The following is a 22,985-nucleotide window of genomic DNA, read 5'->3' as shown; positions in this document are numbered from 1 at the left end:
ATTTTCATGTGGCATTATTCGTTTAAAATAACTATTTCCCATAAAGTTAACGTTACCAAATTTTATTTGTACTGTCTTTTATATCAATTGAAATGAAATAACTTTTAATTTTATACCAACGTAAAAACATTAAAAAAACCACAGACACAATCCAAAAATGAATGCATTTAGCATCGCCGGAACTAACGGAAAGTCCCGTCAAGTTTGCAAATGAATACGTTAGTATTATTTTCCCCTCTATTGTAAGCAAGTGTCTACGGAACAATAATTTGAAGATTATTTATTGAAAGTATTATATATCTTCAACTGGGCTAGAAATGTAGAAAGCAATATTTTTTCTGACATTTTTATATCATCATGTTTTTTTGTTGTTGGATAATGATACTTCTGAATTAATCCCATGCTAATAAATGAGCCTTAATTGACATAATAAATATTCATTTCACAATACAATAAAACACCATTTTGTCGGACACCTGCTCTGACTCCTCAGCCTTCGTAATCAAATTATTTATTATAAATTATACGAAAATGTTAATGTTTTAGATGCGTATTAAGTATATGTTGCAGCTAAGAAATATGGAGTACTATCTATTTAATATTACATAATTATCTTTGAGAAATCTTTGAAGTTTTAATATTATAATTATATATGTATAAAAGTCTTATAATATGACTTTGTGTATTATTTCAAGAAGTTATCTAATTAATGCAGTAATTTTAAAATCCACATCAAATTTCTCCAAATACGCATTGATGATTACAATAACTTATACAATGAATTCCTTTATACCTGTGAACTAAATTATTTTTAAATTATTAAATCTAACTTGCCATGCATAAATCAGTATTTTAAAATATAAAATTCTATTTATTTATATAAAGACAATATATGTTATATCTTGTTATATTTTTATAAAAGTTTATTTTGCATGTACAAAACTATTGGTGCCAAACAAATATATTTATTTATTAACAGCAAACTGTCCACAAAAAGAAATGCTTTTATATTTTGGTCATTGGATCAAATATAATTTATTTTATTAAAAATGTGTATAATATGATGTATTGTTTTAACTGCCCAATTAAATGTATAGTGTTATTTTCTAGAAAAGGGTATTTTCACAAATCAGGAATAAATTCTAATTATACAAGTATTGATGTCTAAAAATAAAGTTATTATTTATAATTTTCGTCACATCCCTTTGACGTCATCCATCATCCCTGCCAAGTGCGTTTCCAACAAACATTGCGTGAAAGAATGACGCGGTAACATAATACGTGGAGATTTTATTCAAAACGTCCTGTTTTCAGGTAAAAAGGAAGTTCAGTGTTACCGGAAATTGAATAAAAAAATATTTTCGTTCGTGCGGTAAAAATAAGAGCATTTGATTGTTTGGTGAAATTTCCCGGAAATGTACGAAAAAAATATTAAAAGGAACTACTTTGAACGACGTCACAAGTTCTCTAAAATCATTCAATTATAGAGCCTGGCGATGCGATAGATTCCCTGTTTCCGGGAAGCCAACTGACCAATCGGCAGAACTGACAGACGAGAACTTGATACGTCACAGGCGGAGTAATTTCAAAATTGCAAAACTTTGAAAAATCATAGCGCTTATATTAATTACGATAGTATATATCTTTCAAAACCACTGAACTTTCTTATTGGAATTACGCGTATCTTAAGTCGTTTTAGAAAAATTATCTGATGTTGCAAGGAAAAAACAATGACACCATTTCTGTAGTTTTTTTGCTTATTGATAGAATGACATACAGATATTTTAAAAATATATTTCTACAAAAAATCATATTTCATTGAAAAAGAAAGGCTGCTTTTCTCTAAATATGAAATCTTAAGAAAATTAATTCCTACATTTTAGTATTTTGCGTAATAAAATCATGTATATTTCATATCTGCGTATACATTCTGGTTTTCTATATTAATTTATTATAAGTAAAAAATATTTTTCCTAGATTAAAAAAAAAATTAAATGATCGTTGACATATTAAAACATAGACACGCCCTACATTGTAAAATATTTTAAAAAGCAATGACACAATAACGTAACCATAGTAACTAAATTTGTTTATTTATACCAGGGATCTATCAACGATCCTTCATATGCTACCAAAAATTTAAGGGGAATTCATTTTTGGTAAATAAAAAAGTTTGTGTTTTAGCGTTAACAATCAATATTTATTTTTGGTGGATCACAATCTGATTCTTTTCTTAAATTCTTTGATATTTCTACCCACTGATTTTTCGTTCACTGGATTATGGAGAAAGCAAAAATAATACCAACGTTTATCATATTTTTAAAACGAATTCCTCTATCAGTACGTCCCTGTAAAGAAAAAGAGCTACACAATTGTAGTGTGACATTTACAAAAAATAATATTAATAATTGAATATTGGCTTTGATCGTCACTCATGAACAAATATTTAACACCGAAAAGTTACACAATCCTTTTTACAATGTTTATCCGAAAGGTTTTTACACGCTTTCATGACACAAGCAGACATTTTGGTTTCGATCCTAAACGTCACGCGTGGCGAACGACCAAATACGTATTAGGTTAAGTGTCATCATTTTTGAGAGCTCAGGGCATTTCTATGTGTTAATGCGGTCAATGTAAATAATTATGTTTTGTTTCGACCTCAGCTGTCATAATACATTATATTAATATTTCTTATTGGGCAGTTAAAATAAAACTAAATGTGTAGATTTAATAGATTATTTAGACTAATGATAATATTTCACGAGATCTGGCTATCTCAATTACATACGTCGAACTCTATTGTGAAGTCAATATAATTTGCTGCTGGCTCTTAATAAAAATAACAATTATATTATATGTATAAAAACTCTGCTAGAATAATAATTGTAAGCATTGAATAAAATAATATCAAGCTTCTTAGTACGAGAAAACATGTAAGTAGATTTTTAAATACCATTTTTATCATTTTACTTTAATCTGTAGTGATTTAATGTAGAGTTCATGAAAGCACTATTGTGTCAAACAGAGTGCAGTGTTTATTGATTCGCAAATTGCATTTAGAAAAAGCTTACTTTCTGGTGTTGATAATGTTGTACAAAGTTGTTCACAGACTGTAAATGATTATTTCAATAAAATGGTAAAGTTGTAATTGCTATTTGATTATTATTATCTACTTACCCAAAAAACATAGAATAGTATCCTACAAAAACATTGAAGAGAACAAACTCTTTGGTACGAGTCAGCAAATTTGTCAAATGTGAGTAGGTTATAAATTGGTCACTGTTGCACACATAGCTATCTATCCTGAATAAATCATATTCAGTTTTATCAAACCAAAATAACATTACGGCTTGATCACCACATACCCCCTGCCGCATCTGGGCCGCGATTATGAACGGCTATCTTCATCGGTATAATATACTGAGACGGTATAAACTAATATCGATATTTATGTATGAAAGTATGTATATTATTATGAAAATTCAAAGAATCTTTGTCGGTAACCAGTATTTGAACATGTTTACAAAAAAAATTGTAAACATATTCTATTTTTCATACATAAAACTTAATTTTACTTTGTAGATGGAATTGAAGATAAATTTTAACTTCCGATCAGAATACGAACTCTGAAGACATAAGTCTTGGCGGTGCCTACACACACGGAAAAGTTGCTCATTGCCGAACGAGAAAAGCCGCCTGAAGGAGCTTTCTGTAATCTGGTAGCCTTAGCATCTTTGTGCTGAAAGAAGGTAATCCAGAAGTTCATAATATGCACTTCATTGGATTGAGAAAAGAGGGAAGTGAATTCTTCACAATTCTTTCAAATCTGGGATGAAACTTTGGACATGATCAATTCGCTGAAATTATTTCAAAACTTTTTAAAAGTCTTGAAATTCTTTTTGAAGGCCCAAAATATATGTAAATATATAGTATAATCCAACAGGACCTATAACAGGGCCATGGATAGTAGCGAGAAGCTCCATTCGGTTCTTTCTTCTGACTTTAGACTTTGCCAATTTACTACCAAATACTTACAGATATTCACATATTACAACAGAGATGAAGAACATTTTAGAGAAGGTATTTTTTTTCAATTTTTTGCTTTATTTATTGAATATGTAATTAAATAGAAGGTAATATAGAAGTCTAGGCATCTACAGGGCTTATGACCTGTCAGTGGCTGGTTTATGTGGCCACTTTACACACTGTGTAACATACATCATATTTTGCCCATATTTGAACATCTATATTCCTTCAATTCTTTCATCTGTTGATGCTTGTGAAGTTAAAGAGCTCAAACCTTTATTTATGCGGGTGAGATTCATCTAATTAAATTATTTCACCTACATACTAGGCAACGCCTGAAAATGTTATTTTTTCAATTTCTATACTTCTTCATGGACCAGGTGGATTTATCAACAATATTTTGAGTTTGTCCAAATTTTTGTAGACAAAGACTGGATTTAACTCCATGGGGAGCTGTTTATATTAACATATTACAACAGAGATGAAGAACATTTAAGAAAAGATAATATAAAGTCTAGGCATCTACAGGGCTTATGACTTGTCAATGGCTGGTTTAAGTGGCCACTTTACACACTATGTAACATTCACCATTCTGCCCATATTTGAACATCTTGACTTATATATTACCTTCTCTTAAATGTTCTTCATCTCTGTTGTAATATGTTAATTTAAACAGCTCCCCAGGGAGTTGAATCCAGTCCTTGTCTACAAAAATTTGGACAAACTCAAAATATTGTTGAATATGTAATTGCATACGTAAATACATTAAATGTTTATTGTTTACTTATTTAATGCATGGATTATACATGAAAAGATAAATTGGTTTACATTAATTTACTCTATATTCTAGTCAGTTCTATTAAGAATCCTTCTAACATGGCTCAGCTCATTCAAAGATGGTAGTTTTATGAAAGTTAAGTTATATCACATTGAGGTACTGGGCGCGTTCCGCCCATGCTTACTGTGGATAAATGAGGGCATTGGAAGCAAAGATACCACCCTTTAAAAAAAAAAAATTCTGTTATGAAGTCATTCTGTAATTTATCAACTTTATTTTTATAAAAATCATGAGTTGAGTTGCAAATGTAGTTTGAAATCATACTTCTGATGGTTTGAAAATAGTGTTTGGTAGCAAACATCGCAATATCATCAGCCATTTTATTCGACCAATGACAGGCTTGAGACCCAAAATGAAAAGTAGTATCCAGATTCCAGCGCACATAACGAATTCTATCAAAGCCAAAGTACCTTGATAGTTGATTACCAGTACATTGATAAAGGAAATACGCATTTAAATGGGTAGATAATATGTAAAATGAAAATATTTCATGAATTTGTAAATCGGGTGCGCTTGAACATTTTCGTCAATAATTTTAGGAATATTCGTAGATTATTTATATTAACATACTACAACAGAGATGAAGAACATTTAAGATAAGGTAATATAGAATTCTAGGCATCTACAGGGCTTATGACCCGCCATTGGCTGGTTTAAGTGGCCACTCTACACACTGTAACATTCACCGTTCTGCCCATATTTGAACATCTTTATTTCTTAAATTCTTTCATCTGTTGATGTTTGTGAAGTTAAAAAGCTGAAACATATATTTATGCGGGTGAGATTAATCTAATTGAACTATTTCACCTACATATAACATATATTACTGACGAAAACTGAAATGTGAATAATGTGTGTGAGTACCAAAAGCGATTGTGTATGAAAACGATCCCAAACACATTTGTTGGTAAAATATGTGTATAGTAACCGCCATTATTGAATAAACTGTTCAAACAAAAGGGAAATAATAAAAAACATGATTATTGTCACATGGTATGTATTTATAGTTTGCAGTAAGAAGATTGATGCGTTACAAGATCTGACGTCACATCTGATATTTTTGGACAACCTGCAACAATATGTTAAAATATGTAACAACAAAAGATATAATGAAACTGCAAAAGAATACAAATCACATCTTTATATGGTGACACCATAGAATTAAGAATAGTCCAGAAACCGCATACGCACATCAAACAGAAGACAACTAAACTCTTCATAAATGAGTAGGTTTACGTTTTGACCCATTAGTTTCTTTGTAGACGTCGCTCAGTACGCAACTCCTGATTTGAATTCAACTATGCCGTGTTGTGTCCTTTTAAAGTGTAGAAATACTGCTAGGATCTTAAAGAAACTGGATGCAATCAAAATTCATGTGTAATTAGCAAATGAATGCGTATTTATATTATGCATGACTTAAAAATTGAATTATTTTTCCAGCTGTCAGTAAATTTTTTTACCCTACTTTGCTTATCTAATGAAATAATTCATGAAAATTGGATCTCGGATTTCACAATTCTGTGGTGGAAATTTGACGGACATTATCTTCAAAACATCAAATATTATTTGACATGATATAAAAATATCCGTTTTATATAAAATAAAAACGGTTTTATATTTTATGTTTAAAGTTCATTAATTCAATTACTCCTCTTAAATGACCCTTTACTTATCTAATCTGCACAATAAACAGATTGCTTTTTTTTACCTTATATTTGTGTTGTGATTTTTTTCCCATCAAGCAACATTACGCTGCGACATCACGAATGCGCGCGGAGAAAGTAGAGCATAGTGGGGGAATTATTGGACACTGTCCGATGTATTCCAATATGATTCAACGCTCCTTCTGGACTATTCTCAATTCTATGGGTGACACTATCCGAAATTTCATTATTTTGTATAAAACTTGTATGTTTTTATGGATTTATTACAAAATTCTTATTGACAGCGAGAGTCAAGGTTTCTTTTAAAAGCAAACATAATATATTAGAGAGTAAATTAGTTAATTATACGGAAAATAGGTTTAATGAGGAAGGTTTTTTTATATTTTTTATTTGTCAATAAACTATTAAATTCATTATTTTTTTTCATTAAGGCTCTCAGGAGGCATCCGCAGTACATAGCCAAGCCAACCGTATCGCCTCCGCTTGACAACAGTTGTCACTGGAGTTTGCTGCGTCCGTTCTCTCTATTAAACTAAGCCAATTTAAAAAAGAAATGAATCGTAGTATAAACGCTACGATTTTTTTAAGTTTTTGTATTTCTGTCTCAAGTCTTAAAGTTTTCTTCCGCTTCTAGGTCAGTTCTGCCGATTGGTCCACTGACTTACCGTAAACTGGAAATCTTTCTTATCATTGGTTGATTCATATGAACCAGTGACGTCTTTCGAAGTAGTTAGTTTTTATGAAAATATATATAATTTTTTTCGTTCATACATTTTCAAGAAAGTTTTCTGTACAATTTAATTATTTAATTTTCACGGGGCGTAAGAAAACACTTTTTATATCCAATTTCCCGGAGGGCTGTACTTCCTAATTAAACTTGACTTTATTTGTCAAGTATCGAAAAATTGGATTCTGTTTAGTGTCACGTCAAAGGTGCAAAAAGTATGTTCTAAATAATTAAGAAACACTTTACAATCCTTAAAACAGATTCTGTGTTCTTACATTTTATTTAAAAAACATAATTAAATTCAACAATGTTTAAGCATGTCCAAATGCTTGCAGACTGGCTGAATTTCCTTCCTAGGGAGTTATTCATATTAAAATTTATTGCAACATAGAGGGAAAACATTATTGAAAAGAAAATATGAAAGTCTAGGCGTTTACAAGGCTGGTGACTTGTCATTGGCTGGTTTAAGTGGCCACTTTACAAACTGTGTAAAATTCACCATTCTGCCCATATTTAAACATCCACATTTCCTCAACTGATCCATCCATTGATTTTTGTGAAGTAAGAGCTGAAACTTTTATCATATGTGTGAGATTAATCCGGCTAAACAAAATCACCTACTAGGCAACGCCTGAAAACAATTTTCCAATTTTTATACTTCTTATTTTACCAAATAGTCACACAGTGTATGAAGTGGTCACTTAAACCAGCCAATGACTGTTCAGAAGCCCTGTAAATGCCTAGACTTCCATATTCCCTTCTCAAAAATATTTTTCCTTTCTGTTGCAACAAATTTAAATATGAATAACTCCCTAGGAAGAAAATCCAGCCAGTCTGCAAGCATTTGGACATACTCAAAACCGTGTTGAATTAAGTAACACTTTACAATTCTTAGAGCAGGTTATTCTAGTGATAGCCTCTTAAATAAATTTTGTGTTCTGACATGTTATTCTAAAAGTATAATAAAATTAATTAATTAAAAAACAAAAAAAAGTTTAGGGAAAAGGTAACTCTTGGAAGGCTGCATTTGGAAAATTTACGTAATACTAGCTGTAGTTAGCTATCGAATTAAAAAAAAACAGATGTATTAAAGGAGGTTTACTTTATAGACGGACAAATTTAGAAGGTAAGGTTTTTCCTTTATTAAAACATTTTTTTCCACTCGAGTAAGTGAATCTAATTGGATCTGAAATACTATCAAGATACTCACCCGCCATCGCCATGGCACTTTCAAATTCCTTTTTGAATATGCCGAAGACCTTTTCTACTCCACTCTGCCCGCCATTGGCTAAGCCCCACAATGCAGGTCGTCCGAAGAAAACCTTAAAAGCAGCAACATATTTAGTGTCTATCAAAAATATTGGATTGTGAATGTTTTTTTAAGCACCCGTGTACGAAAAATTAGTACCAGCATTTCGACCACAAAAATTTAAATATCAGTTAATTCATTATTCATTTTTCATTGAATCGGTGTTTACTCCGTAACACTTCGTGGTAAATTATTTTATGAAGGTAATTATATTATTTAATGAACACAACTTTGGTTTCGGGAGAGCACTCCAGCCATCGACAGGTAATACAAAATGCATAAATTGTTATTATATTAAGCTAACATTTTAGATAAATGAAATCATCATCATAATTCCCTTTCGGAACGTAATGGTGCCTAGGGCACTGTGCATTGATAAACCAATCGCAGCGTGTCTTGAACATTTTATTTACATGATGGTAAGATGATCAGTCTTACGCTTCAGGTGCCATTCCAGGGACTATTAAATATTATTGTGTAAGAACACATTTTTCGAATAAATATTTCATGTTAATATATATGTCGGGAATCGAGCCCGAGACTTCCTTGCATAGTAGGCAAATTCGTTAACTACTACACCTCTTTAGAGGGGGAGATTTAGCAAAATGTAAACTCTCGCCTTCCACACAGTAGCCAGGCTCTTTATAGACCTGGGTTTGGAGGGCGAGAACTATTTACGGGGACCCGTCACAATAGATCTTCACAGGTCGCAGTGACGTCAGGAGCTTAAATAGCACTGACCCCCCCCCCTCTAAGATTAAGAATAAGAATAGTGTCGTAGTGTCGTTACTAATTTTCGATGGTAACGTAATATTTGTTAAATATGAAATACAAATAATAAGGCCATAATAATAAAACATGCCTATCAGTTGTTTTAACCTAAAATTTATTTTTATTTTCTTACCATCTTGGCTCCTAAGGCGAGGGCTTTCAGAACGTCGGTACCCTGTGAAACTCCACCATCTAAATACACTTCAACCGAACTTCCTTTTACAGCGCATATTACTTCTGGCAGAACTTCGATCTATCGTAAAATAAAAAAAAACAATAGGTAAGGAATACTGACAAGGAATAAAAAAGGAAAGTCGAAAAAATCTAAAGAAAAATTCCTTTTTTTAACAGTGTTATGTAAAATGTAAAATTTTTATGGGTATAATTAATGTATGGATTTTTCTTATTTTAAATTATAAGCACACCCATATTTCCTCAACACATGTCGATTTTTCTTTTCCCTCTCAATTGAAATAAATTTAAGCCATAATAGCTCCCTACAGGATATAATCTAACCACGTATACAAACATTTATATATTTTTTTATTTTTTTATTTATTTTACAGAAACAAACAGTCGACAATGATATAATAACATAAAAATATACGATTTAAAGACAGACCAGCGAAGTTTCAAAATAAAAGGTAAACAAATTAAATTGTGGTACAACAAAAGGGTGTGTTTATGTGTATTTGTATGAGAGTAAGTGAAGAAGGCGTGTTTGTCTGTATTTGTGTGGGATTAAGTGTTCAGAAGTGTTCACAAACATCAACAGATGGAAGAATTGAAGGAATGTAGATGTTCAAATATAGGCAGAATGATGAATGTTATACAGTGTGTAAAGTGGCCATTAAACCAGCCAATGACAGGTCATATGCCCTGTAGATGCCTAGATTCCTATATCCCTGTTGTAATATGTTTACACTGATAAATGATACGCGGTGTGTAAAGTGATCACTTAAACCAGCTGGTCATAAGTCCTGTAAATGCCGATTCCTTCTCAAATATTTTTATATACACGGGTAGGCGCTCGAAATGTTACCAACTTCACGGGGCTGTAGCAACCAAACGGCTAATGACAGTGCGCTCATGTTTTGACACGTGTCAGTCTGTTATATTGTTAATAATTCTACAGAAGCATATCGTTTTACGTCATAGTTAAAAAAAGTTATTGAAATGGAATTCAAACTCAACAGTGTCATTGCTCTGTATTTAGCTGGAAAATCGCAAAGACATCATTAATGACCTACGACATTTACATATGAACAAAATGTTTGTGTATCGGACCATTTCACGTTTTTTTTTTTTTTTTTTTTCATTTGAAAATTTATTTATAAACCCTTACGGATTATTACATTTATTTTACATAAAATAATATATACATTTTCATTTATACTCTGTTGTTCAAAATAATATTTTTCACATCTTTTGAAAAGTTTGTCTGAGTCTTTTGTTTAGTTTTGTCTGGTAGTTTATTGTATAATTTCAGTCCCTGGTTCATTAGTCCTGATTGTCCTTGTCTTGTTTTAGAAAGTTGTATATGGTATTTGTCTGATATTCTCGTGTCCATTATGTCCATGTTGACTACAATTTTTTACAAGTTTTAGTTCTTCGTCTGCAATTACATTAGTGGCTAATTTATGGATAAATTTTAAGGATTCTAGTTGAAAGAGTTCAGTTATATTTAATTGCTTAGTTTGTTTAAAAAGTTCTGCAAAATTGCAGAATTTTAAATTGGTAACACTTCGAGTGCCGACTCCTGAATATACAAAAAGGTGTTGATATTATTTTTTTAAGGAACTTACAGTTGCAGCTGTTCCATCAATTTGTCTTGCTCCGTGATTAGAAACTATGATGGCTGAGACCCCGCTCTTCACAGCCAAGACTGCATCATCGCCCCTCATGACACCCTTTACAATTATCGGAAGATGCGTTATGCTAAAAGGTTAAAAAAATGTTTGTATTCTTTTTGAAAAATCCGGGCAGCGTGGATCTATCAGATAATTTTTCAGTAATTTGAAAAATAAACCGTTTTTTAAGAAAATATGTTACGATAGTGTTGGGGATCAGATATCCGAAGTTCACATCTATGTTCCACCATAAAATTTTATTTATTTATTTAACACTTTATATACATACACAATTCAAATACATTATACACAAAATGTGTGTACTGTTTACGAAATTTGTTTTATTGGTCTATATAACAATATACCATTTGCCACAAAAGCAGATAAAAATCTTGAGCAATTTAAACTATGTGTAAAAAAATGGCTACTTGATTTGGGTCCCGAGAACTGTATTGTGATGGTCACCCCACCAAAGCAGTAAACTTGTAAATATATAATTATTTTTGCATTTCGTGTTTTGTATTTGTATCCACACAGTGTCTCTATGAATATATGTCATATACTAGTATATTTGGCATTTGTGCGGATGTTGGGCCACCGGGAGCTGACAGTAGCTTGTTACTTGACCCAATGTCTGCACAGTAGTTAAATGTGTGAGCTGTACTAATAATATAATGTTGTTTTCTTTTTCTTTCTTTTAATTTTTTTTTCTCACTTACTATTATATATGTACATAAATCTGTGTGGATTTAATTGTGAATATGTAATATTTTTTATGTATTATATATATTTAGACACTATAAGTATAATATATTAAATCATGTAAATGAATGCCTCGACACGGGTTGTGCCCAGTGAGGTATTCATATTTTTTTTAAAAGACGTGAAATAAATAAATAAACAAATATAAATTGGTTATGTTTTTTATGATTATTTTAGTTTTTTATTGTTTATTATGTTAATGATAATTGGGTTAATGGGATTAATTACGTTTTTTTATTGTTATTATTATGTTATCTTTGTTAAATAGCTAATCTCAGGTATGTTTCACATTTTGTAAAATGTTTCCCTCGGCACGGGACACCCCAGAGGAACATTATTATGTATAAAAAAAGAATACAAACAATGTAAAAGTATTAATAAATAAAAATAAATACACAATGTATTTACATATAAGCGCGGGCATATATTGCCTTAAGGCTATTTCTTCCTACCTACCCAAACCGTTCAATTTGAGAAAATTAGAAGTACATGGACATATTCTAGGTAATTCACACAGAATCTTATATCCAAAATTTTAAACTAAAATTTACTAAAGTTTTACACTATACCATGAAAAAAGGAAAAGGGATGGGAAGGAAAGAAGGGGGAGAATTTGATTATGTTTAGCACAATTAAATCGTTGCAACAAAATACTTTTTATCGCAACCCATATTGCGTAACATGTGTGAAAATCTAAAATAACGAGCAATTGTTTTTTTCAATTTGTTATTTCTCTCTTTTTTTAATGTAGCCTCCTAAGTAGAACATGTGGACATCACCAGACGCCTCCAGGAGACCCTATCGCCAGCCAGCTCACTCGCCTCCATCCACGTCAATTCTGCGTTCCTTGGTTTCTTTTTGAAATTTCAGCTAATACTGACTTTTAGTGCAAATTTAAAATAAAAATAACGAACAAAGTTACGAAAAAAAATTCTTAACATAAAAACTTGTACTATAAAAGCTTTAAGGCCAATAATTGGCTCCATTAGATTAAACGGGTTAAAATATACATAGAAAACTTATAAATATATATTTTTTTAATTTATCTTACCCAAAAAAAAAATTCAACAATAGGGAAATATACCAAAATACGAATGCTGATAAAAAATACATGAAATGGATTAAGAAAAATGAATTGTGTTTTCAAAATCATTACAGATATTGTGTGGAGCAAATGTTTTCATACATAAAATTTAAGAAAGAAATCATGAAAAAATATTCCCTACAAAAACGCGACATGTTTGGCACTGACAATTGTGACGTCAAGATTCGTGACGATGTTCTATTCAAATTTAAGCGGTCACAAAAAAAGTTTAAAATTTACATGGATCGTGTCGTATTAGGGGCGTGGCCAATGCAATAACCGTTTTCGCGGGAATTAACATTATTTTTCATACTATTAATAGGTACACAACTATTTTTTCAAATATCTACATTTCGCTGAAAACCGCACGTAAATCGGTTAAGCCATTTAGGAGTTCAGTGACATCACACGTATAGAATAATTATTTAAACTAACTAACTAACTAACCATCACGCCATTTCCCCGGAGGGGTAGGCAGAGAGGATAGAACGCCACACCACTCTGTCCTGGCACACTTCCTTTGCTTCCTTCACATTCATACATCTTCTCATGCACGCACGTCGATTATTTCGACTTTTCACATGACCACTTTCAAGAATTTGTTGTACTTGATCATGCCATGTCTTTCTCGGCCTTCCTCGACTTCTACAACCAGACACATTCGCATCATAAATCTTTTTAGCCGTTCTTTCATCATTCATTCGCTCCACATGACCGAACCATCGCAAAAGACCTTTCTTAATTTTGTCGATAATGCTTAACTCAGCCTTGCATTCTGCTCTAATTTCGACATTAGGGCACCTATCATACATTGTTTTTCCGCACATTCGCCTGAGGGATCGCATTTCAACAGCATTCAGTCTACTTTCGTCCCTTTTTTTCCAACTCCATGCTTCGCTTCCATACATTAGGGTTGGTACCAGAACTCCATTATGAACTGCTAATTTAGCCTCTTGCGATAGACACTTATTTGCTACGACAGACTTTAAGGCACCATTAACTCTGTTACCGGCACTAACCCTCCTTTCAATATCCTTGTCCATATTTCCATCTCTAGTAAACATACTACCCAGATATACAAATTCTTCGACCTGTTTCAAACTATCTCCATTTACTACAATCTTACATTCAGTCATAGTCAATAATTATTTATGTAAAGATAATGTTTTTTTCGGCACTCACACGTAGAATTATTGTTACATGGAGTGCGCTTGGAAATGGGTAGGTAGATATGGATTTAGTTTGGAGTTGGTCCGAACAAATACATTAATGAATAATCACAAACCTCTTGAGCCACTCGACATCTTTCCAAGTTAATGAGCTATCGAACAAATTGTTAACATACTCGTTTAAACCAGAACCGTTTTTAGCATTGCGTATTTTATCAGATAGCAGCCCTTCAAAGTTGGCAAACCTGAAAAAGATGTAGTAAAATTATTTTTTGCATCATTAATATTATTGATTATTTGCTTCATGAAAGTTTAAGTGGAAAAAATATCAATATAAATACATACTTTAAGTGTGGAGGCAGAGCAAATTTATTCTTTATATCAGCTCTCCGTATGCCAAATGCTGGCGTGTCCACGGTAAGAACTATCGCTTTGAATCCACCTTGCTCGGCTCTGCGGACTAAGTTTTTTGTAACTTCCCTGTAAATTTGAATTTTCATTGTAAATAGAAATATTTCACTCATTTCAAAACCAATGTTTTAGACGTTTGTATAGTCGAACTTGGGAACCGTACGGCCTCGATTATGATGGGAAGATAAAGACGTCATACCTTCACCTTGACGGTATAGTTAAAGATAAATTCTCTCTAGCGATTACGAAGATACACTACCGACCCCCTACTTTCAAGTTATGGGTAGGTACATATTTGAATATCTATATCCTTTCAATTGAACGTAGTTATGCAGAAAGCAGCCAGCCATAGAAAAGTGAAACTGAGATAATAGCCATTTTGTGAAAAGAGTAAATTATAAAATCTACACAATAGTTTGAATGTTTTTGACTTTAGCAAACGATAAACAATAAATACATAAGTTTTTTCTAGTTTTGTGGGTGTTTTCTGCAAATTGAGAAATGCCGTTTTTGTGATCGACACCTTTTTCCGGAGGTGATTAATACGGTTTTTTTTTTTTATAAAATAAAATGAAATACTTAAACTCATTAAAATAACATTATATCAATTCATTAGTTAACCCAAAGAAAATTTGTTGATAATGATCCTTAAGATAAAAACAACTTTATTTAATTTACTTACATATAACTTTGAATTATGTATCCTTACCTCTGTTCTGTATAAATACATTTAACTTTTTAATAAAGATACCAGTCTCGAAGATGTCGTGAAAGCGATGAAACCGGTCACTGGATATTCCAAATTTGTGGATGAAAGTATCACTCGCTGTTTTTTAATACTAAGAACTAACCTGTCAATATAAACGTAGAGTTGGAACCACTTGATGGTGTCAGGAGCCGCCGTTGCTACATCTTCTATGGAAGTCGTTGATATTGAACTCATTATGAATATTGTACCAAAAGTACCAGCAGCTAAAAAAAGTAATGCAGAGATGTGTAGCTAGAATATGTTTCGAAAATAAAACTTTGTTATCAGTGTTACACAATTTTATTATTTTACAAGAACACCACTATAGTTTCGGGAGAGCACTCCTCCCATCGACGGGTGAAATAAAACTAATATAATATATCACCCCTCGATGGGAGGAGTGCTCTCCCGAAACTATAGTTGTGTTCTTGTAAGATAATAAAATTGTGTAACACTGATAACAAAGTTTTATTTTCATAATAATTTAAAATGAAGTGTTACGAAGTGAATTCCGATTCAGTTAAAAAAAAAAAGAATATGTTTCTACTACTACTACTACTACCATCACGCCATTTCCCCGTAGGACTACCCCTACGTACCCGTAGGGCTCTGCCTACGAAAAGAGAATGGACCGCCACACATGTCTATCCTGGCATACATTCCTAGCTTCTTCCACATTCATACATCTTGTCATACTTCCTCTTCGGTTCTGTCTGCTTTTGACATGACCAGAATTATGATTTTGGTTTATCTGATCATGCCACGTCTTCCTTGGTCGTCCTCGTCTCACGTTGCCGTTCGTTTTCGCCATATATACTTGTTTTACCATTCTTTCGTCGTCCATTCGTTCTACGTGACCAAACCATCTCAGAGACCCTTTCTTTATCTTATCAATTATACTTGACTCAGATTTACACTCTCTCCTGATTTCATCATTCGTAACCCTGTCATACATTGATTTTCCACACAGTCGTCTAAGAGATCGCATTTCAACCGCGTTCACTCGGCTTTCATCCTTCCTCTGCCAGTTCCATGTTTCACTTCCATACATAAGTGTTGGGACTAAAACTCCGTTATTTTTATTCGAAATTACTGTGCTTAGTTGTCCGTTCATTTTGTTGCCCGCATTCACTCTTCTTTCAACATCTTTTTCTACTCTTCCATCCCTTGAAAACATGCTTCCCAGATACACAAATTAGAATATGTCGAGATTGCTAAAAAAATCCGTACCTTAAAGCTGAAATGCCGGAAGTCACATTTGGTAAATTGTTCAGGAGAGCGGTTTGAAGTTGTAAAACTGTTTAAAACGTATCTCTCGGCGTAAAAACACAATTTATTGCTGTTTTTTTGGATTTATAGGCTTTCGGTAAGAATATTTAAGAAAAAAACTTATAAAATATGGACTCTCAAATAACTATGGGACTTCAATGTTTTTTGTTCTTACCGCCCAAAACGCGCCCGCGCCCTAATTCCTCTTCAGACTTAAGTTTAAAAAGTAATGTAGAATATTGAATGAAAAACAATGTAATCAAATAAATAAAACAACTTTGTTTTTAACCACTAATTTTTATTTTCCACCGACCGGTTTCAAAGCAAACAAGCTTCCCAGTCAAGGTTTAAATAACTAATGGATTGATTATTTTTTATATTTATCATGTTCACTAAATATATTGGGTCCACTGTAGTATTTAGTGAACATGATAAAAATAAAAAAGAATTAATTCATTAGTTACGTAAACCTTGACGAAGAAGCTTGTTTGCTTTGAAACTGGTCGGTGGAAAATAAAAATTAGTGGTTAAAAACAAAGTTGATTTATTTATTTTATTATAATGAATAACCACAAAGTTAGTGCTTCAAATATAAACTTTAAATAGAAAAACAATGTATTTATAAAAGTTTCTTTAGGCAAAAACATGTAATTACGTCCCATTAGTTAAAACATTAAATATTCATGAAATTAACAAGTAAATATAAATCTAACGACATGATATTTATAGCGATAAAACAGTAATTGAATGTAAACAGTATGTGAAAAAAGTAAAGTAAAATAATGAAATTAACGGCAAAAGAAATGACATAATGGTTAATTATGATTATGACAATAAGACTTAATCTTGGGCTCCCTCGCTGCGTCAAAGGTAGGGTCAAAGCACCAGTAAATGACCACCCCTTGCAATATAATAAGAATTGCTACATGTGTCCAGTCAAAAAACTTTTGACACTAGAAACTATGACAAAAGCAGTAGGCGGACACATCTTTTGGTAAGAAACAAATCTATCAGATTTGAACTGTGAGTTGTCAAAAGTTAATAGTGCGTCTTCCCGTTATTGTTCTGAAATTGATAGTGTTTTTATAAGGAAAGGTGTGGTAAGTGTAAAATTTTATGCTATTTCTTATGCAATTCTTTGAATATATCCATATTTTAATGTGTTAGGGTGTTTTATAATGTTTGATGTAACTAAATCTGAGTATTATTTTTACCGGGGTAGTAGTGGTCATTGGTCACTGGTGATCACTGGTGATTCTGCTATTTTTTTAGAGTTATATTAATTATAATTGTAATACTCGTATTTCAATAAAAAAAGTTAAAGTACTTAGAAAAATTAATGTGATTTTTATTGTTTTTTTTATATTTTGTACGCTAAAATAATGAAATTTATACCTTTAATGGGGATTTCATTACAAGCTGAACCTTAAACGGTCATTCACTGGTGCTTTGACCCTAGTTTGTTATGAAAAATTGTGGAATTTATTCGGTATCTTTATTGTATAACTCTTCTTCAGGAGAAAAAAAATATTATGAAAGAAATCATCAATACGTAAATTGATTCTCAAGGCATAATTGAAGATATTTGTATAAGATAGTTGTACGGAACAGAAGCCTTAAGGGTGCTGAAGTTAGGGATGTTTCAACCCTACTGAAAGCCCACAATGAGACAGCGACTAACGAAGGGGATATTTGCCAAGAAATGAACTTGGAATCGATTCCCACTCGGTAACAATTGAACGTAGTTATACAGAAAGCAGCCAGCCATAGAAAAGTGAAACTGAGATAATAGCCATTTTGTGAGAAAGAGTGAATTATAAAATCTACACACCAAGTGGAATGTTTTTGACTTTAACAAACGATAAACAATGAATACATAAGTTTTTTTTTTATATATGACAATTAAGAATCTTATAATGTAGTTTGACCAGTTTTTATGATTTTAAAGTACCATAAGATTTTTCTAGTGCTGTGGGTGTTTTCTGCAAATTGAGAAATGCCGTTTTTGTGATCGACACCTTTTTCCGAAGATGATTAATATGGTTTTTGTATGAAAGTGGTCAGGCTGTTTTTAGCAGAACATAGAATTAACCTTTCTGCACCCGATAACATCAATATCTCATTTTTTAATTGTGGACTGGCTGCTTTCTGCATAACTGCGTTCAGTTGACTGTAAAATACTATTTCTTTCTTTAATAAATGTCTTTGAGTTGATAAATGAAGCGCGTTTTCCTAAAAACATTTTTTCGTTTAAATATGGATGACCCCCGTTGAGAACGATTTCGTCAGGAATGTAGCCCTCGTACTTGACGGGGGTTATCTGTATTTCTATCTAATCTCCCAGTCAGAAATCGATCTTGGAATAGAAACATGTAAGGGATAATTATATACCTTTAGCTGTGGCAGCTTCTCCATCGGGATGAGCCAATTTGTGCATAGCGGTCGGTGCTATGCCGAATGGAATCTTTACTTTAGTACCAAGTACTGTTGTACTAGTATCTAATTTCGATACATCCTTCAAGCATTTTGGACGAATTCTCAATCTGAAATACAAAATATTCAATTATTACCTGTTCGGTGAAAGTATTGCTTCTGTTTTTGTGGTTAAAACAATGCAATAGATTATATTGCCAACTGGAGTGAAATAGAACATTTAAACCCTGTTTTTTTTTAAACAGAGAGTCCTCACAGGAATCGAATCCAGGACCTTAAAGATGGTAGGCGAACACTTCAATCAAAACACTACGAGAGAGGCCTTTCTACGCTTTATATCCCTTTTAAATATTTTTATCTGAGAGTAGCCACTGAGTCGAAAACACTCGTCCACGGTTCTGGTTCTATTTTACAAACAGAGCTGTATTTTTCATCCGTCCGGACACAGACGGGTTATATACCGTATATTTAAAAAAATGTCAACGCTTATCAGTTCATGGTTTACCTCTTCGTTCTAATTTTCAAGGCACTCTCTTAATACCCATCCACAATTCCTCTTTCTTCTCTAACTCATATAGTGTCCATGCGGCTCGACTGTGGAATTATCTCCCACCCACCATCAAAGATGTTACTACATTATCTCTGTTTAAATCACGTCTGAAAAAACATCTCCTTTCTCTTCCTTTATCTCTCCTCCTTTCTTTTTTCCTCTTTCCTCTTTCCTCTTTTTTCCTTTTTCCCATTGAGTAATAGTTTTGATTTAAGGTAATTTATGAACAAATACGTTTATTTCTATTTTTATATACTTTTAGCTTTTTAATCTTTTTTTTCTCTATTGAATATGTTCTGTAACTTGAATTATAAAAATAAAACTTTTATTTTTTTGGTTGGTAGGAAAAAATTGCCATTTGGCAATAAGCCCGCCAATGTACAAATAAAATTATGTACAAAAAGTTTATTTCATTTTATTTGGGATTTTTACAGCTATTACATAAACAAAATAATTAGAAAAATCTTAAAAATACTAAAGCCAATTAAAAAAATCCACTGTAAATATAATGACACATAATATATAAGAAAAGAAGTTTAGTAATTGTATTTGTGTGACGTTTGTATTCATGTGTATGTGAATGTGTGTATGCGTGAATGAATGAGGGAGAGGATACATGTGCGTGTGGGAATGAAAGAGGGAAAGGGTGCGTTTGTATGGGTGCGTAAGTATGAAAATAATATATTTGCTTAAAACTTGTAAATTGTATTAAAAATGGTACAATAAAGAGCTTAGTAAAAAGTTAGAAACCTTTTTGTTAAAATTCAAATGACGAAATGATATAAATTGTTTTTTTTAATTTTTTTTAAGTATGTTAAATTTCAAAACCGTATTCTGAAGAAAAAAAAAGCATTTTATTTTTTAAATTTAACTGATACACATCGAATGAATAATGTGGGACGAGTCCTATACAATACAGTAGGTAATCACAAAATGCAGTAAATACGAAATAATGACAACAATAAAATAAGGATTGACAATACGCGAACGTTGATTCAAAACGAACACACAAATGCATATTATATGCACCTACATAATATATAAATAAGAATAACATATAAGTTTAATAGAAATGATTCGGATTATAAAAATCAGGTGTCACAAACAGTTGGCCCGCAGTACGGGGATACATAATTATATTAAAAGATCTTCTCACTATAAAACTTATATATGTTCAGGGATAGAGAGCAACGGAGAGGAGGATGCGGAAGTTAAATAAATAAATTTATTTCGGACCATAATAAGCCCTTTTTACTCTGAAAAATTCAACCAAAAGTTACAGTGCGTCTTATAATCCGATGCGTCTTATCGTCCGCAAAATACAGTAATTAAAATTAAAATAAAAATCCTTCTTTTTAAACCACTTGTTATTCAATTAATATCCGACCTTTTTTCGGGGCTAAATATGCTCCTTTGTCGAAGCATAACTGATAATTAAATACAAATCCAATTTTATAATTTTAACAGTGTTAAGTCTTATACGTAAGAGTATAGGGGTTAATCAATTCAGTCTTAGTCAAGTAGTATTTTGTGTTTATGGAAGTTGAAATTCGATCATTTGTGCTTGGTCTCAACCTCATAGTAATAATTCTCTAGAGAAGCCCTTAAGCTTTATTGCACAAAACAAAAGCGTTCCAAATTTTTGATGTGTTTTAGTTTAACAACAAACGGGTAATGGACAATTTCGGTTTGCGCTCGCAATTTTCAACCCAAGTACTTACGGCCCGTTGTATTGCTGTAATCCGTGGCTAAGTTCGTAGTCGATAATCATAGAATGGTTTTTCTCCGTATGGCCGACTCTATTAGGTTACTACTTTAAGGTCTCAGCAATTATTGTCCCTTGATAAAGGACCCCGTGGAGTTCCAAAACCGGCCGGCAATTAAAAATGTAATTGGATATAATGATTTTGTTTTCATTTTAATTTTAAAATATTCCCTTTTCAATAATCTTTCAAATGTTAAATGCAAAATGTAAAACTCTTTGATTGAGCTTTTTTTTTTCACTGAACACCAAGAAAAAAAAAAAGTAAATTTAAGCAGGCATCTTTTCCCATATTATTAAAGACCTGTGTCTCAATAAATGTCAAATGAATATATTGTGAATAAAATAAATAAATAAAAAATAAGGACTAGATTTCAACCCCTGGGGAGTTATTTAGATTAACAGAGATGAAGAACACTTGGACAGAGAGGGAAAACATTTTTGAGAAGGGAATATGGAAGTCTAGGCATTTACAGGGCTTATGACCTGTCATTAGCTGGTTTGAGTGGCCACTTTACACACTGTGTAACATTCACCATTCCGCCCATGTTTCAAAATCCACATTTCCTCGACTCGTCCGTCTGTTGACTGTTGTGAAGTAAAAGAGCTGAAACCTTTATTTTATCTTAACCTTTTATTACATGGATGAGATTCATCCGGCTGAACCAAATCACCTACTAGGCAACGCCTGAAAACAATTTTCCAATTTTTATACTTCTTCTTTTACCAGGTAGTAATTCAACAATGTTTGAGTATGTCCAAATGCTTGCAGACTGGCTGGATTTCCTCCCTAGGGAGTTATTCATATTTAAATTTATTTCAACAGAGAGGATTCCATATTCCCTTCTCAAAAATGTTTTCCCTCTCTGTTGAAATAAATTAAAATATGAATAACTCTCTACGCCGTATACACAGTATGTATGGGCGGATCGCGCCTGCTCATAATGTTGGTTGTGGCTCGTGCAGAATGGTGCTACTTATTAGTATTATTATAAGCAAAAATGCATTTTTTTTACTGGACAGTATTTCATGGACCTTTATTACTTTAAATAAGTGATGTTTCTTTATTGTACTGGCGTTCGAAACATCAACACCAGATATCTCCGCTTTTTGTTTTTGTCACGTAAAACTTTTATCTACTCATGTCTTCAATTATAAACTTCACTTACCTAGAAAACGCAGCAATATTTTCCGAGAGAGTTTGTTCCGTCGTAGCACCACTTCTGTAATAATCGCCGGCATATTTTGGAAGCTTGGTTAATGCGGCAGCTTCAAAATCAGAAACACTTACGAAATTTTCCATGCCTGAAAGGAAAAAAATGGACTATGTTTACTGAAGGGAAATATAAAACTAACGTCACCTACTGACAGCAGAACACGAGACTTGAGATTAATGCAAACAAGCTAATGTAATAATTAACTATCAATAAAGATAAGAGCGTATTGAGCAATTCATTAAATGTCAGCTGTGCTATATTTACACCTTACATAGTAAAATATACAATAGGGAAATCTCGCGTTTATTTTTTACATTTTTACAGGTCTACGAAATACTGTCCAGTAAAATACAAAAAAAATTCTTCTTATCAGTAGCATAAAAAATATTTTT

General features: G+C 32.2%; 1 protein-coding gene across 1 annotated transcript; it reads right to left on the bottom strand.

Moving 5' to 3' along the window:
- Positions 1-5,847: 5,847 nt before the first annotated feature.
- On the bottom strand, positions 5,848-22,759 carry Hao (Hydroxyacid oxidase). Its single transcript, XM_088231368.1, has 9 exons — positions 22,546-22,759; positions 19,023-19,174; positions 15,466-15,586; positions 14,549-14,683; positions 14,320-14,448; positions 11,144-11,276; positions 9,472-9,591; positions 8,469-8,580; positions 5,848-5,936 (listed from the first exon to the last, which is right to left on the bottom strand). Exons 1-9 carry the CDS (start codon positions 22,677-22,679, stop codon positions 5,869-5,871), a joined length of 1,104 nt encoding a protein of 367 aa, XP_088087494.1. The 5' UTR covers positions 22,680-22,759; the 3' UTR covers positions 5,848-5,868.
- Positions 22,760-22,985: the final 226 nt, after the last annotated feature.

Source organism: Micrasema longulum, unplaced genomic scaffold (genome assembly GCF_059751315.1).
Source record: "Micrasema longulum isolate JH-2025_06_02 unplaced genomic scaffold, ASM5975131v1 h1tg000877l, whole genome shotgun sequence".
Taxonomy (NCBI): domain Eukaryota; kingdom Metazoa; phylum Arthropoda; class Insecta; order Trichoptera; family Brachycentridae; genus Micrasema; species Micrasema longulum.
Note: the sequence above shows the minus strand (reverse complement) of the source record. Positions and strands in the feature narration are given on the sequence as shown.